This window comes from Populus trichocarpa, chromosome 13, assembly GCF_000002775.5.
Source record: "Populus trichocarpa isolate Nisqually-1 chromosome 13, P.trichocarpa_v4.1, whole genome shotgun sequence".
Classification (NCBI taxonomy): Eukaryota; Viridiplantae; Streptophyta; class Magnoliopsida; order Malpighiales; family Salicaceae; genus Populus; species Populus trichocarpa.
The window spans coordinates 15244112-15260840 of NC_037297.2; the positions used below are offsets into that span (position 1 = coordinate 15244112).

General features: G+C 36.2%; 3 protein-coding genes across 11 annotated transcripts; 2 read left to right on the forward strand and 1 right to left on the reverse strand.

Annotated features, from left to right (window-relative positions):
* Positions 1–1701: 1701 nt before the first annotated feature.
* On the reverse strand, positions 1702–9172 carry LOC7465177 (B3 domain-containing transcription repressor VAL1). The gene is made up of 14 exons (XM_024583378.2): positions 8737–9172; positions 8390–8504; positions 7297–7378; positions 7031–7132; positions 5849–6513; positions 5638–5734; positions 5360–5534; positions 4732–4811; positions 4561–4618; positions 4194–4453; positions 3999–4048; positions 3372–3485; positions 3204–3271; positions 1702–2673 (listed from the first exon to the last, which is right to left on the reverse strand). Exons 2-14 carry the CDS (start codon positions 8500–8502, stop codon positions 1970–1972), a joined length of 2568 nt encoding a protein of 855 aa, XP_024439146.2. The 5' UTR covers positions 8503–8504; positions 8737–9172; the 3' UTR covers positions 1702–1969.
* Positions 9173–12607: 3435 nt separating this feature from the next.
* Positions 12608–16724, forward strand: LOC7464736 (uncharacterized). 9 transcript variants are annotated; one of them, XM_024583043.2, is made up of 11 exons: positions 12608–12720; positions 12983–13038; positions 13146–13612; positions 13682–13970; positions 14308–14370; positions 14464–14828; positions 14971–15118; positions 15357–15639; positions 16101–16178; positions 16247–16318; positions 16432–16724. In XM_024583043.2, the coding sequence occupies exons 2-6, from the start codon at positions 12999–13001 to the stop codon at positions 14679–14681; spliced, it is 1077 nt and encodes a 358-aa protein (XP_024438811.2). In that variant the 5' UTR covers positions 12608–12720; positions 12983–12998; the 3' UTR covers positions 14682–14828; positions 14971–15118; positions 15357–15639; positions 16101–16178; positions 16247–16318; positions 16432–16724. The 9 variants fall into 9 exon arrangements, with proteins under 9 accessions (XP_024438811.2, XP_024438803.2, XP_024438808.2 ...); XM_024583035.2 differs by having other exon boundaries at positions 13146–13970; XM_024583040.2 differs by having other exon boundaries at positions 13146–13970; positions 16101–16153.
* On the forward strand, positions 14977–16590 carry LOC7465181 (two-component response regulator ARR17-like). The gene is made up of 4 exons (XM_052446251.1): positions 14977–15123; positions 15293–15385; positions 16101–16178; positions 16432–16590. The coding sequence occupies exons 1-4, from the start codon at positions 14977–14979 to the stop codon at positions 16588–16590; spliced, it is 477 nt and encodes a 158-aa protein (XP_052302211.1).
* Positions 16725–16729: the final 5 nt, after the last annotated feature.

The following is a 16729-nucleotide window of genomic DNA, read 5'->3' on the forward strand; positions in this document are numbered from 1 at the left end:
TTCAAGTAAAAACTATTTGAATATAAAATTATTATTCGCTATGTTGTGCTTAATTTTCATATTATCTTATGTTTTTTTTTATTTATATTAGATATAAATAGATTATATTTAAGTGATGTATTTATAAAAATAAAAATCAGTCATCTAAAATAAATAAATAAAAACACAGATTAAAAATAAAATAATATTTAAATATTTTCATGCTCATATATTTGGCTTTTAGGAGAAAGATTTCCTATATATTTTAGCTTTTAAAAAAATATTAACAACTTTTTATAATAATTTTTTATTTAAATTTAAATAAATACCCCTCTTTCTAAATTTTCAAAATTTTTAGTTAATTTATTTAAATATCAGTCAATCCACCAAAACCGACCATCAATTTTTAGGAATATGGGCCGGTCATCTGCCACTGTTGTTGTGTAGCCTAAAGGGAGTTAGCATGATGAATGTCATGTGACCTGTTAATTTTTTTTTAATATTAAAAAATATTTAAATATTGAAAATATTTTTTTTAACAGAAAAAAATTAAATTGTGTGAGTATTTACTCTATATAATCCGGTTGACATAACTGGTCTAAAAACAATTCATACAACATGTAAAAATAATATTTGACTAAATAAAATTTCAAGATGATATATTTTTTTAATATTTAAATAACAATATATTTGATTGACTTGAGACAATCTAGATTAACATGTCAAATTTGTGACCCAGATTATAAAATTATAATAACCCTATAGAAAGCAAATCAAAATAAATTATGAAGTCAAATTCTCAATCAATCCAATATTAAATAATAAAATTTTAAAACAGATCAATTATAAAAACATTTAAAAATCAAACCAACTTAACATGTTAAACTTATATTTTAAATCATGAAACCAAAATAACTACGAATGTATAAACTAATGCTTCCATAGATTCAATCGTGGTTTACAATTATAGCTTCTATATCTATTTATTTAGAGTATTCCTGGATAAAAAAAAAAGTAAGAGTCAAGATAAAGAAAAGGCGGCGATTCAAATCAAGATGTCTCCAGTATCCTATGTCAAATTTCAAAAAGAAAATAAAGATGCTAAATCAGAGATTAATGTTGTATCAAACTACAAACTTGCCATTGCAGAAGACAGCATGGCTCTTGCAAAACCACGCTTGCCTCCGCATTTGTATCCCGGATACTGAACCGAGTACAAGTAATACGTGTGCTGCAAAATATCATCAATGGAGATTAGCGTAACAATAGCATTGTAATAGCATCTGGCAGCCTTTTTTAATCAAATAATGAGAATTCAAATCATGTTCTTCATTTGTGAATTTGTGAGAAATGATGTTGTGGGCTTGCATGGATGCATCCAAGCTCACCCCCTTGCAATATGTACAAAACAAACCTTTTGGATTTAAAATGGCAGACAAAATTGAAATTATTCCGAATTGAGTGTTGGATTTCAAGCAAAAATTAATTGACAAGTAAAAATATATGGTAAATTACAACTGCGAGTAGACAGTCTGAGATTATGAATGGGGTGCAAAGAATTGTGTTGAAATGGCACGATTTTACTTGACATTAACCGAAGGTTGATTAGCCCAAGTGCTCTCTTTTGGGTTCTTTGAATTGTTAAAGGGCTTAACATCTTGAGTGATCTCTCTAATTTGGGCATTTGATCATGTCAAACCCTCTGCTTTAAATTGAATCAAATAAAACTAAAAGCTTCTAAAATTCTAATTAGAATGCAATTTGAGATCCTCTGTCAACAATTTCATAACACCCTGCATGAACACAGAGACGGGGGGGAGTTGAAAATTAAACATTCTGCAAAATTGCATTTTCTATGACTGTAGAGAGATGTGCGACACCACCCCTTTGGAGAGGGCATTAAAAACGAAAATGGATTACAGTATAAGAGAGAAGATGATTGAACTCTTCATGAACTACCAAGCCGATATAAAATGAGTAAACAGTAGCCTCAATCGCGTATGCTCTCGTGAGTCCAGCCTATTGATGCCAGAAATGCTTCATCAGATAGGCGCCTCAGACTCTCTCCACTTTTTTGAGCTGGCCCTCCCTGGTGGTCCCACACGAAGCTTGAAAGCCCATTTTGCTTAATATAATTATCCAACGGTGAGTTGGCGGTGTCAACAAGGTTCATCGTGCTCAATCCTGGTATTTCCAGTGACGTGTCCTCACTATTGGGGTGACAATTTAGGTCTATTTGCCCAGCACTAGTTTCTGGCTTCTCTATTTGCCTTTGGCTTTGATTTCCTTCAGTGTCTGGATTATTTATATGCAACACTTCATGACTCATTGTGCCGTTCATTTCTGATTCCTCCTTATGATCCATGTTGTCCTTCTGTGAGATTTCTGCTTCGCGTTCTGATTGGCGTTTCTTCTTGCGCAGCATGAGGGTTTTAAAACGGCGCTTTACAGTCATGCACACATTACACGTGCATGTGGGCTTGTGCTTGCCTTTCCCACTTGGTGGTTGAATGCAAACGATGCAAGTGCAACCAAGGCGGTGCCGGGGATGCTTTGTGGTGGCTCCAACTGATGGATCACCTGAATCATCTAGATTGTCTCCTAAAACTGCAACAGTAGCCAGAGCATCTAAGCCAGAAGACTCCCGCTCTTGGAACCGCTTCTGACTTCTTAAATTCCTTCGCTTCTTGAAATCTGCTTTTGCAAAGATGTAGGGGTGGAATTTCAAATCAAGGAGATGTTCAGAGATTCATCAAGGATAAAAATCACGCACTTCAGAAAAATGAAAAAAAATCACCACTGCTATTCAACTGTCTTTTACTTGACAGTAACTGAATCACGGATTTACATACAAGGTTATTAAGCTTACATTTCAAATGAAAATCTTTATAAAAAGTACTATCAACGACTCTTCAAATCATGTGTTTTCCTTGACAATGAAAGATTTTATTATATATATTGGTTTTTTAAGCAACCTGCATTAGTATGGAATTTCAGCTATCTAGTCATGATGATTCACCCACTTGCATTAAAATTCCTCATCAGAACATGACATAGGAGGAAAATGCCTATTAGTCTGCCCAGTTATTGTACTATGTGCAAAAACTTACTACCACACATAAAAACACACAGTCTACAGCAAGCTAAAGTCTGTCTAAATCAAACGACATAGAACTCCTCAATGTATAAAAGCTTATGCAGAAAGCACAGAGTTCTGGTCATACCTTTGCTCACTCCCAGAACATTATCCAAATCCTTTGAAGTCATCTCTTCAGGTGCAGAACATGTACACCTAGGAATGTAGACCATTAAAATATGAAATGTGAAACCAAATAACAATCATGAATGATTTTAAATGAAATATCCTAAAAACAATAAAAAAAATGAGCAACCTGCTTGAATCCCAAGCATTCTCTGAGCACGTCCATTTTGGAGGGAGAAGAGCATCCACAGGAAGATTTCGCCATTTGGAACAATCATCACATTGAGCCCACTGTTCTTGTCCCCTGAAGGTTCAGCTATAGAAAATTAAAATAACTAATATTGGGAACTTAGACAAGCCCGTTCATGCAGATTAAAAATTCCACCAAGTGATCAACCTTCCAGCTTGCTGCATAACCATAGATGTTTCATTGCACTAGTTGTTGTGATGGTGAAGATGGGAGAGGAAGAGAGGTATATTACAAGCTCAAAACAGATGAAGGTTGGGAATAGAGCTGCTAGATCTCTGTTGCTTCCCTTGATTAAAGATAGTAAGAAGCAGGGAGCAAGCAGGCAAAAAGAACTTTGCCGCCATCCATATCAAGGTCTATGGAATCAACACATGCCTTTTCTAATAGAAACTAACAGAGCCTCTTTCAAAATTTGAGTACAATGGACTACAGGAAAATGTTGACAACAGACAACCCGTACATTGGACAAATGCTGAAAGAACTCCAAGATATCCTTTTACCAACACATTACTGTAGTTCTTTTTCTTAATACAGAAAGTAATGCTAGGCATATGTATAAATCCTTACCCAGATGATCTAGAAGTAAATATGGTCCTCTTCCCAAAAACCGGAGGCTCCTAAAAGACAAAGAAATTTGATCAAATAATTAATCCAGAAAAAATGGTCGAATTTGGAAATTCAATACTATGAATCCTTTGATGCATCATTGCACATAATTTGCAATGCATGGGCAAGAAAAATCATGGAACAAGAGAAACGTACATCATATTCTTCAAATTCATGGTCTTCAATAGTGACAATGGTTGGCTTCACGCTTGGGGGTGGACGAAGCAAGTCCTGTGCTTCCTCCCATGTTAGTCTTAGCTCCATAGCGTCTTCACTATGCATGAACAACCTCTTACTTTTAGGTCCAATATTTTGAGTCCTTTTCTTCTCTGTGGGCGCTGTTGTTTGCTGCAGTAGATCCCCATTTATCCTGCCCCTGTGGTTCTCACTATTGTTCCAGCCAATATCCCCATCAGCTAATTTCAAACGTTTGGACAGAGCATTTTGGTAAGGATCCTTGCTGCCTTTAATGATTTGAAAAGGACAGATTAACCACTTACTGTAAGGAGAGTCTCAACAGTACCAGAAAAGGAAGTTTCCCCTGAAGCAGTGCCATCGAGAAGACCAGATGCCTGGACGTCCTGTTTATTCAACAAGCAAAGTAAACGTAAATTTTTCCACACACCAAAAAAGAGAAAAGGCATATGAAAGTTAAAGGATTCAGAATGAAGTGAAAATGCCAATGAGGCTCAACCTGTGTATCTTCATCGTTGTTTGTTGACTTGCGAAATCCCATGACAAGTTTGCCTCCAGGATCTATCCGGCTAAATGTTACTGAGATAGGAAAAAGATAGCATTCCTAAGATAACATTAGAGAGAAAGAGAAACACATGACACGCAAAAGATATTTACTTCCACTAGAGTAAAGAACGCAAAAATATGACTAGTATAATAGATCACACAGTGATCAAATGAGGTACCGTTAATGCACTTTAATTCTGTTGGAAAGGATTCGAATTTCATACAGATAGACAAGATTTAAGCAGGCTAATGCAGCTGAGAACATCTCCCTTCGTGCCAAAACAAGTTATATGGTGCTCCATTAATTTAAATAACTGTACCACCTTCCTGGTCCATACATGATTTTTATATAAACCAGCTGATTGTTATGGCCTTAATTTGAATGAAGCAATATATATCTTATATAACTATGTATTAACATCATCCTTTTATCAAGACTAGAAATCAAGCACAGAGTCATCCCCAGAAAGGAATAGCATAAGCTTTATGTTAAAGCATCACAGTTTACAATTCAATGTGCAAAATATGTTGAGCACTCAGGCATTAATATCAACTTTAAGCAAGAATATAATTGATCATACTTGTATCACCCGCTTTTAATTGCATAGAGTGTATGCAAGGGGTTACACCCTCCAACACATACATCCTACTGTTGTTGTTGGGCCAAAATCTGAACTGAAACGTCCATTCTCTCCCTTTTATATCTTGAATCCTTAAAGGAATCCCTTCAGATTGAGAGATAGCAGGAAAATATGCCTGCAATGGCTTAAATCTTACACAAATACAAAAGCAAAGAGAGAAGCACAACCAAAAAAAGAAGAACAGAAAAAGGGCACAGGCTATACAATTTTAAACTTACTTCTGCACATGCTTTTGGAAGAACCAATCGACCAATTCGACCTGCATCACTGGCACTGAGAATCTTCTCAAACAATGGCACAATATTGGAGTTCAAACTTTTAGACAACATGCTTAAGGAAACCACTAATTCTGAATCCATTGATGATGAAAAAAATACAAATCACAGAAGCAAATTTACCCAACAAATTAGACTTTAAAATAAAGGATACTCTCCCGATAATTGCTGCAGCTCTTGGTCAGTTATCCTTGGCCAATACCGAGGAAGTAACTGATTCTTCCCACGCCCCTCAGCAGGTGGCCTTGCAATCCGCAGCTCAGAAGCTGCACCTATATTATTCTCTGAACTCACAGAAAGGCCAGGTTTTGAGGGTTTAGGCAATATTGGTCGAGATCTTTGTCCCTGTTGAAAGGAAGAAGGTGTTTTTCTTTGTTCCTTTCCTTCAACAGCCCCATCAGGAAAGGTTACAAAATTTGTAGTCCCAGATGGAGCTCCCAATGCCATACTCAAAGATGGCTGAGAAAGTGAACTGTGCATATCTCTCAAATCTAACAAAGAACTCGTATTGTTTGGTTTGGAAAATTTAGATGATCCAATTGATGGTTGAGTCACATTTGAGAAGCCTGTGCCAATATCCCCAATTGCATGCATGATCTCTTCTTGTCTGAATTGCCCAAGACCTCCATTAGTGTTGGCTCTCTTGGAGGGATGCAATAGACTGGGTTCATTAGCCTCTAGAAGCCTGCACAACTGAGCAAGTCCTCCCTCATCATTGCTATTACCAGCCACTGTGTTTTCAGCAGGAATGGACTCCGAATCACCAGCATTATTTCTTGCCAAAAAGCTAAATCCATTAGGAATCTCATCACTTTGCATCTGCATGAGCAAATAAAGAAACTAATGAAAGACCATGTGACTAGAGCCATTAAAAGCATACTGTCTTACAGTCAGATCATTTAAAATGCCAACAGCATACATCATCCTATGTACAACAACCATAATTTTAAGTCATCAAAATAAAAATCAAGCATGAGGATCTATAGGCACATGCAATATTGTTTAACTATAATGCTTAAGGATAAGCTTCCATATATATTCAGCTCTTTCACAAGAACACATTAATCATGTCTGTCACCAAATTGTATAAAAGGAACAGGCAACAATCCTGAAACCATTTCTGGAGAATCACCAGGACAACCAAAGTCTTCAAAGCCATAATGCTTGCAACCTATTTTCACACGTGTAGCGTGTGATCTAATAAGCCTCTATGAATGACTCATGCTTTTGACAGAATGACCAGTAACGGTTGAAAACCAAAAGCAGTTGTTTAACCCATTCAAACTAATATTCAAACACGATGCATACAACAAACTAGAAATGCAATGCATCTTACCAAATGAAGTCGAGAACTCCTTGCGCAGCTAGCACACCCAACACCCCCATAATCCAAGAGTTCAAGCAAAAACTTTGATGCTATGCATCCACAGTGGAGATGCTGCCACACAAATTTCAATTAGTTCTCTTTTTTTTTTTTTTTTTTGGGGGGGGGGGGGGGGTGGGGTGGGGGTGGGGGGGCATGAATTGATATCATCTGAGAAAGGTTCAACAATAGAAAGGAGGGGTTTGGAAAAAGTAATAGCTACTAGATTATTAGCTTACCTTGCTGCATATATTGCATTCCCTCCATCCAGGTTCCTCTGAGTGGAAAGTATCGCAGAAAAGGGAATCCTCATATGCAGATCTTAAGTTGAATATAAAGATAGAACCCACATCAAATTAGCAAGTATATAGTGAAAAGCAATGGAAGCAAACATAATGACACCAATGGAATGGTCAATCAGAACCAGGATATTTCTGAGTTGAAGGTAAAAGCATCTTGTAATGCACCACAAGGTCAACTAGAGTAAATGTTAAACTGTTGCAAACTTATGAAAGTTATAAGATATCTCGTAATTTCACGACGCTTTCAGAAACGGGCAAGGGGTGGTTATAAAGCTCCATGCATTACAGAAATTCAGTGGAAAAAAGAAAAAACAAGCGTAACAAATGAGCCAGTTCAAAACTGAACTACTAAAATCTGTTGAAAGCAACTGACATGGCAACATCTCTATCAAATTTTAAAATTTGCTACAGTTGCAGTTAATGTGAGAATGGATTATTCACTCAAATTAAAGTTGAGCATCCACTCTCAGCCAAATGCATAAGAAAGTGCATTATCAAAAAAAAAACAAAAAACAATTGTCCAAGTTTATTGCTTGAGGCTCATTCTGCTTAAAGATAAAATTCGATAGGTTCTCCTAGGATGGCCAGCAATTTTCCTCAGCTGGTTAATACCATGAACAAAATTCAATACACTGTGGCTGTGGCGGGTGAATTGTATGGTTGCTTATAAGCCATAATTAGCGGCTTAATTATATGCTATAATTAAAGATGAAAAGTTTCCATGATACGATAACAAGCAGTAGCTGAGGTATAGCTGGTTTTGCTCGAGTACTAATTATCTAATTATAGATGTCTTAATAACCATAATCACAATGTCACCGATTCTTACAACAAAAGTACGAAAACACACCACATGACAGAAATCTAGTCCAGTGAAAACCCAATTCACAAAAACAAGGAATCGATTAGCAAAAACAACAAAGTGATGAACTAGAAACAAAACCTCACATCCCCAAACTGCCCTTGAAGAGGCTACTTAGCTAGCATTGGAAATTAAATCCAGTATTAAAATGAAGAGGGGGGGGATTACCCGCAATTGTAGCAGAGAAGAGCATGACCACCAGATCGCAAAGGCCAGCCTCTCTTCCATTCATGAGTTGTTGCAGTTTGACACGACGCATTCATGCAAATCTTGGTGCCCATTTCTTTTATTCAAAAAATAAAAATCAACCCTTTTAATTGATAAACAACCAATGATTAACAAAAAAAACAAATCACAAAGATCCCTAAAACCCCTTCTTAACCAAAACCCACAATTTAATTGAAACAAAAATTAAAACTTGACAATCTAATCTCTCCATGCACAACATTATAAATAATTCCAAAAAGAAAAGTCCCAAGTCTTTAAACAAGAGATAATATTTTCAGCATACTTACCTTCATTAACACAAAACCAAAGAGTTAGTGCGTGGTGAGTAGAGTAGAGTGGAAGAAGAGGAGGAGGAGGAAGAGTAACAGCGAACGAGTTAAGTTTGTTTGTTTGGTAGTAGTATTATGGATGGGCAAAGACAGAGAGACAAAGTGTGTTTATTTGTTTTATAAATAGAACAGAGAGAGAGAGAGAGAGTGCATGCAAATATGCGGAAGGAAGGGAAGAGGGGAAAAAGGAAGGATGCATGCACGACACTTTACACCGCTTTCCTAACAAACATTGAAGAGAAGAGAAAGGAACAGTAGTCGACTCTTTTTCTTTAACTCACTCATTCGGACAATGATGGCATCACACGGCGGTTTCGTGGGTTTTTGTGAAGAACTGTACTCAGATGACATGTAGATGAGATTGACTGTTCCCTTCTGCTATCTTCATGGCTACTTGTGTCCTGTCTTTTTACGGCAATAAAACCACGGCCTGAAACTAGTTACTGTACGTTAAAGCGTGTTTTTTTAATAAAAAAAATAATATTATTATTATTTTTGTATATTTCTTTTTCTGCAATTAATCTCAGAGTAAAACGTGATTGGCTGACAAGTACTTTAATCCTTACTCATTCAATTTCATTAAAAAAAAAAAAAAAAAAAACATTTCATGGGAATGGTAATTAGTTGTTCTCTCTCATTTTAAGCTTTTAAATAATTAAGGTTAAGAAAACGAGGGAAATGTTTAACAAAGACATGTTTTAGTCTCTTCGTGATTATCTGCATGCTGCAATGATTTGTGTTTCCATCTACCAATCTTCAATTATTGATGAGGATCATAATTAATCTCCATAGCTACTCTCAGCTGTCATTTCTTTTCCATATTCGGCTAATTAAGCAGGACATGCATGAAGATGAAGTTTCAATCTACATCAGTGTCATCCCACTACAATAATTTTCTGAGCCATGATTATAGCACTGTAAACAAGTTTTATCATGTAAACGTTCAAGTGTGTGCGCGCGCCTGGTGTGACTTCTCTTCTGTCTTCCCTTTTGTTTCAAGAAAATCCTGCTCTATATATCCTCCTGAGATTATATTAAAACCTCGCTAAAATGTGAAAAAACACATCATATATAGTCCTTGTATATATGCTGATCATATATAAATTTTCCTTTCTTCTATTAAATTCCCAGTAATGGGATGTATATAGTTTTGGATTTTACAATAACAGCAACTATAAATGACCATGGCAATAGACTTCTCTTGATCTGTTCTTTCAACGACTTAATTTAATTTTGCCCTATCCTTTTGAAAACATTTCACTAAAATATAAAAAGTAAACACATCGGTATGCTGATAATAAATCTTGAGTTTTACACCAACAACTACAAATGACGGTGGCAATAAATGCATGTTACAGGGAAGAGATAATTTGCTGTGATTAATGTACGGATCATGAGCTTAAAACAATATTATTTAGAGCAAGTACTCTTGCAAGGATGTTGTTTCAGAGCCCAGCACTCTTAATAATTTCTTGATGAAAAACACTACGTGCCATTAATTATTTAATTTGCTAGTGAATAATATTATTTGTCGTATATTAATTTCATCTGGGGTTGGGGTTTGCATGTGCAGGTGATGGGATCGGCGCCGTGGGTTATTTAGCATGCATTAACATTTTTGTTATCCATGCTTTAAGACAAGGATTTTGAGCCAGGACCCGAAGAAGAATTGGAGGATAGAGGATGATACCTTCATGCATTGCATGCAGATATATAACACTAAAAATTAAAGGTGTGCAAAAAACCAAAAAAACCAAACCGAGAAAAAAACCGATTAAACCGATTAGAATAGTTAGAAAAAATCCTGGTTCGGTTCGGTTTTCGGTTTTGTAATGCAGGAACCGGTTCAAAAAAAGATACTATAAATAGAAAAAATTATCCCCCCAGTAACCCTAGCCACCAACAGCCCCCTCTCACCTCTCCCTCTCCCTCTCCCTCTCCCTCTTTCTCTCCCTCTCCCTCCCTTAGACTTAGAAGCAGCCCCCTCTCGCCTCTTGATCCTAGAATGAATCTGGGTGTAGAAGATCTTGCGAGGCTTGGGTGCGAGAGGATGTTGATCTTTGTAGCTGAGGAAGACTATTTGATTGTTGCAGCTAAGAATTATTATGGGAAGTTGAAAATGAGTGGATGGAAAGGAACTGTTGAACTTGTCGAGAATGAAAAGGAAGACCACTACTTTCATTTGCTTGATCTCGATAATGACAAGGCTCAGGAAATGAGGCATAAGTTTGTTTCGTTTCTCAAACATGACCAGTTCAATCTCAAACAAGATCTTCCTAAGTTTGTTTTGTTTGATGGTGACAAGGCTCAGGAAATGAGGTTAGGTTTTCTCGGTTTTTTTAAATCAAGAATCGGACCGGACCGAAACCGGTCGGTTTGACTCGGTTTCGGTTCGGTTTCGGTTTTTTTTTCAAAAAAAACTGGTTTGGTTGTTTTTTATAGGTAAAAACCGAACCGAACCGAAAATGATCACCCCTACAAAAAATACAAGGAGATTAATTGTAAAATACCTTAATTGGATTGTTGTTTTTTATTAAAAACATATTTGGATCATTTGCCATGTTAATTTTCATTATATCGTTATGTTAAAAAATAATATAAATCTTATCATGGGACCTCACCTAATAGTTTAAGTTTTTGGGATGAATTGACTCTTTAACATGGTATCAGAGCTTTGATGACAAAGTAATCATGAGTTCGAATCTCATCATTCTTATTTATTTGATAAAAATTAAGTACAAAATAATATGAGTATATACAAATTTCAAGTCCAAAAAATTCTCACTTAAATAATATATTAAAAAATAATATAAATTATATATTAAAACATCACCTAATATAAATGATGTTTCACACATTCTAATTTCATGGCAATTTATTGGATTCACAGTTCTATTTTCTTCTATTTCAGAAGTAAGAAAACTCATAAGCGGCTAGGTTACCAACAATAGATCTTGCATTAATATTTTTATGATCCAATCAGTAAATTTATGATCCAATCATTAACATGTGATTGCATCAAAACTAAAAGACGTGGAGAAAGAAGAAATCTGATCTTGCTGTTTATTTAATATTCTTCAGTGCTTTAATTATCACAGCATTGCCTCCAGTCTTAAATGTTATTCACATGAGAAATTAACATGATGAATTTAAAGAAACAACTTATTAGCCTGGGGGCCATGGCACCCCAAGTTTTGATATTGCTCAATTTGACCCTTACATTTTAGGGCTATTTCAATATATCCTTGCAATATTTGCCCCCAAACTTGTAGTTGGTCTAAACTCTAAGTCCTTTCTTGTTCTATATTTCTATCAAATTCATCCCTCCTCGCAAAATTCTAGTTGAGATAAATATATTAATTATCAATTAAACCACTAAAATCACATGCAAGAAATTATTCACAATAAAAACATGGTTTAATTCAAAACTTTAAAACTTGGACTAGCTTATCAAGTGACTTAATTAAAAACCGAATAAATAAATAAAAATAACTAACCTAATCAAAACCCATTCAAAATAATATCGTTTAAAATTAGATTATCCTTCCCTGGTAGATGAAACCCCAACCCGTCGCCAGGTATGGCAACAATGGTTGAATAACTACTGTGTTTTACTTTTACAAATCAGACACCTGAAAATCACCATGTAATCTTAATAGATTACACGCAGGACCCACCAACTACCTGATCTTATATGGGCCTAACGGTTTAGAAAGATGGACCCAAATTTCAACTATGGGCCTATAAAAAGCCCTTTAAGATTTTGCGTTTAAAATATTTGCCGGGAAACACACAGAGATTTCGCGGGGATGTCAAAAAGGTTCTATTTATTCCTTGTTTGGAATTTGAAAAATATAATCTCAGTCTCTGCTGCTAAACCCTAAAGCCCTTCAAAATTCACCCCTTCCAAGATCTTGGGTTGCTTTTTTATTTTTCTTAAAGGTAAGTCTATCTGGATAATCTTTGGCTTGGTTAAATTATCTGTTGCTAATTAGTCTTGAAGATAAGCCATGTTTTTTTTCTCTTCCAAGATGTTTCATTTCTTGAATTTTGTGTTTATGCATGTTTTTTCCCTTCAAGATTGTCTTCTTATGTATGTCTTAGTCTTTTGTTGTTGAAATCGTGAGAAAATAATGGAATTCTGCTTTATTGATGGGATTCAAATTTTATATCCTGAGAAATCAGACCCTTTTGGATTTTACAGTTGGTGAAGAAGAAAGATGCTAAAGACTGCAATGAGCCCGGCACGCAGTTGTTCAGGTAAAATTCAAGGAGGGTTCTTACTTGTTTTACTTACTTATGCTGATTTGGGTTATTATGTTCATGGATTGTAGGGTTGAATTGTTTGTTTTAATGTTGAAACCCAGATCATTGTGCTGCTGGTTCGATTGAGGAAAAGGATGCTATGAGAGTTTGGCTGGAATTGAAACAAAATGGATTTCTCTCGCCTTCGCCATTGTCTCTGTCTGCCTCAAAGCCAATGCCAAAGCCAAAGCCTGCTCCGATGCCAAATAAGAAGCGAGAGAGACATAGAAATGCTGGGTTTAGTGAAAAACCGGAGATTGCAAAGGTGCGGCGAGTTGATGAGTTGACTAAGGTTGCTGCGTCTGCTTCTGGATTGCTCAAGAAAATTAATCCAGGGACCACACCTTCCGTTGGCATGCTGCCAACGCCAAAAAAGCACAGTGAGATGCGTAGGATTGGTGGACCAAAGGGATTATTGAAGGTTTTAAAGGTAGAACCGACTAGCATGTGCTCTCGGATCTCTCCACCATGTGGGTTGCTTAATGAGTTCAATCCAGGGATCATAAATCGGATACGAAGCCGTAAACAGGTATTTTCAGTGATTCGGGATTTTGTTAGAAGAGATACAATAGGAAATATTGACATCCCAAGTAAGCAGGAAAAGAGATCCGGGGAAAATGATGTGATTGGATGCCCAAATAGTTCATCAGGAAGTGACCAACTGGGACTATGTTCAAAGGGCCGAAGTGACCATTTGTGTGTGAAAACAGAATATGATGAAGAGGTTGGTGATTTGGGGATAGCTGTGAGAAGGGCAGACAATGAAGATGACAAAGATGAATTGAAGTCATCCCTATCTTCAGTTACAGCATCTGAAAATGCAAGCAGTTCTGTTCTTGATGAGGTGTCAGCAAGCACAGCAAGGGGTTCTTCTCTTTCTCTAGAAGGTTAGTTTCAATTTTGAAGTTAAAGCCTAGCCTAGTTAAGTTTTCAAAGCTGCTTGTATATAATGAACATCAGTGATATCTGTATATAAAGTACAAAAGATTTTCTTTTTCTCAAAATTCCACGCGCAGCAAAATTTTCTTACTCGGAAAAACTGGAGAAGACATCCTTTTAATGTCTCAGATTTACCTTACTGAAGTTAAACATTAGCATCTAATTGTTGAGAATGAGGGCATGTACTTTTAATGTCTCAGGTTGCTTTGAGTAGAATTCCCATCTCCGCTAACTGTGACGTGTAAAGCATACATTTTTTATTGATTTAGTTTTTTTGGTTCCCAGATGCTACTGCAGCTTCTCAATGGTTGCAATGTCTTCGCCACGACATCACATGGCGTCTTGAAGGTGCATTGCTCATTTAAACTTGTCTGGTTGTTTGTTAGAGTATATATTTGCTTGTATACCATAAAGCATCCTTTGTTTCCTTTTTGCTGCCAGCATCGACGCATGGTAGAACGAGGATTCAAAATGCAATCCAGAGAGAATTGCCTGCCCTTATGCTCAAAGAATTTTCAGTTGACCAAGAAACTGATTTCTTGGCTGCCAAAAGGTTTGTTTCTTTAAGCATGGATGTCCATAAAGCAAAGTGGATAAATCAGTTTGACCGGATGGATAAGACACCCAATGAAGAGGCGGATCGACTGGTCGGTAATTAAGCATGTCACTGGAGTTCCTTCAAGACACTAATGGCCATCCACTCTGCAGAATTTTATGAGCATGCACTTAGATGAAGATTATCATCTAAAATGACACTTACACTACTGAATGCTCAACATCAATTCTAGGAACTATGGTTGAACCAGGTAATGGAAATGCAGTCGCGGAACTATGAAGCTTTTCATGTCTTAATCAGTATACAAGACGTCAACATCAGGACATCAAACTTTACTCTTCTTTTTCTGTTTTGTTGAGGTGGTTACTCATTACCGTGTTTGTGCTTTGAAGGTAGATATGGCCGGCTCTTCTTCATCATCACCATCAATGGGGTTTGATTTTGATGAGAAACTACATGTTTTAGCTGTTGAAGCTGTTGATGATGGCTTGATAGATCGGAAAGCTATTGAAAGGTTACTCATCAACTCTGAATATAAAGGTATGGTATGGTATGAAAATGATGTAATTCCTTGTGGATGTGTCTATATAATCTCTTTTCTCTATCTTTTCACTTATTAGCATTTCTTTTTTTAGTAACTTTGTTCTTTATCTGTTGGTATAATTTGTTACCAAAGAACATTCTATAACATATTTTGTCTCTTTTATATTTTAGTTTGTCCATGGGGTTTTGGTGAACCTTGTTATAAGTTTCCTAGTTTCTACCCATGGTTTTGTAGGAGCAAAGACAGCTGATTCTGATAAAACGGTACTTTCTCTTTCATAATCTGATGTCTAAGCAGAGTAAATGGCATCATTTGCAAAAGGGAACAGAAAAGACTCGAAAAATTGATCACGCTGGCTAGGCTTTCACTGCTGCAAGGACTAGCTAGTCTAATGGACTGCTGCAAGGACTAGCTAGTCTAATGGAGAACATGATTTCCACTTCAGAAGGTGGTCATGTCACCATGGAAGTACTTAACAGGGTCACAAATGCAGGACTCATTTCCAAAGTGGACGATGGTAAAAGACTAGACCCCACATCTTCTGTTTTGATTTTTTTCATTTTGAGGAAATTGAAAAGGAAAACAACAATTTGATTTGTTGTCGTTTCTTCTCGATTTGTTTGGACGCTAGAGAGGTAGGCAGCAAGGGACTAGGGCTGTGTTTGTTCCGTAGCTGGTTTCAAAATTTGAGTTTTTTTTTTAATTATTTTTTTTATGTTTTTGAATTGTTTTGACATACAAATGTGAATTTAAAAAAATAAAAAAATATATTATTTTAATATATTTTCAAATAAAAATATCACTAAATTTATACAGTGACCACAGCAGAAAATAAAAAGAAAGCAATTGAATATTTGGGGTTAGCTGATGGACATCACACCAATCACGGTGTAAGCAAAGTAGTCATGCAATGAAGGACTGATTCTAGCTTTCATGAATTTAACTCTATCATTTCTAACTCGTTTTTTTTTGGTGCAGGACTTGAAGGTGAACCTGATCATCACAGACTATTGCATGCGAGGAATGACAGGGTATGAGTTATTGAAAAGAATTAAGGTAAATATTAGTACTCGTCTTCAATGATGTAGCCTCCACTGTAATTTCTAATCTATTCTCGCTAACAGGAATCACCTACCATGAAAGGAGATACCAGTAGTTGTAGTGTCATCTGAGAACATCCCTACTCGAATTAAACAGTAATTGCCTGCCTTGCAGTTTCAATTTGTTTCTTCTCTGGTTTAATTTTGTCTTTTAAAAAAAAATGAAAGAAAGAAATCATTGATTTATCAAATATTTTCCACCTAAACAGGTGCATGGAGGAAGGAGCTCAAGAGTTCTTGCTAAAGCCTCTTCAGCTATCAGGCGTGACAAAACTGAGTGCCATATAAAAAAGCAGAACAATCCATCACAAGGAGGCTTTGCAGGGGAAGATGAACATGCAGAAAAGATGTCAAAAGGAGAGACATGAAAGAAAAAAATTTGATTTTGGGGAGTAATTCTAGGACTACTGCAATCAATAGAAGTGTGTTATACACTAGACTGTTTCATCCCTTTTGTTAACATCTAAAGTAGTTATCTATATATAAGGAGTTGTTTGCCTTTTGTTT

What these genes read in the sequence shown, in the direction of transcription:
- LOC7465181 (XM_052446251.1), top strand. Translation starts at nt 14,977, where the DNA reads ATGGCCGGCTCTTCTTCATCATCACCATCAATGGGGTTTGATTTTGAT. An exon ending in ACTCTGAATATAAAGGTATG is followed by an intron (nt 15,124 to 15,292) that starts GTATGGTATGAA and finishes TTTATATTTTAG; the next exon opens with TTTGTCCATGGGGTTTTGGT. An exon ending in AGTTATTGAAAAGAATTAAG is followed by an intron (nt 16,179 to 16,431) that starts GTAAATATTAGT and finishes CCACCTAAACAG; the next exon opens with GTGCATGGAGGAAGGAGCTC.
- LOC7465177 (XM_024583378.2), bottom strand. Translation starts at nt 8,502, where the DNA reads ATGGGCACCAAGATTTGCATGAATGCGTCGTGTCAAACTGCAACAACT. An exon ending in AATGCAATATATGCAGCAAG is followed by an intron (nt 7,133 to 7,296) that starts GTAAGCTAATAA and finishes TTTGTGTGGCAG; the next exon opens with CATCTCCACTGTGGATGCAT. An exon ending in CTGCAGCAATTATCGGGAGA is followed by an intron (nt 5,735 to 5,848) that starts GTATCCTTTATT and finishes GTTGTCTAAAAG; the next exon opens with TTTGAACTCCAATATTGTGC.
- LOC7464736 (XM_024583035.2), top strand. Translation starts at nt 12,999, where the DNA reads ATGCTAAAGACTGCAATGAGCCCGGCACGCAGTTGTTCAG. An exon ending in CCCGGCACGCAGTTGTTCAG is followed by an intron (nt 13,039 to 13,145) that starts GTAAAATTCAAG and finishes GTTGAAACCCAG; the next exon opens with ATCATTGTGCTGCTGGTTCG. An exon ending in TTCTTCTCTTTCTCTAGAAG is followed by an intron (nt 13,971 to 14,307) that starts GTTAGTTTCAAT and finishes TTTGGTTCCCAG; the next exon opens with ATGCTACTGCAGCTTCTCAA.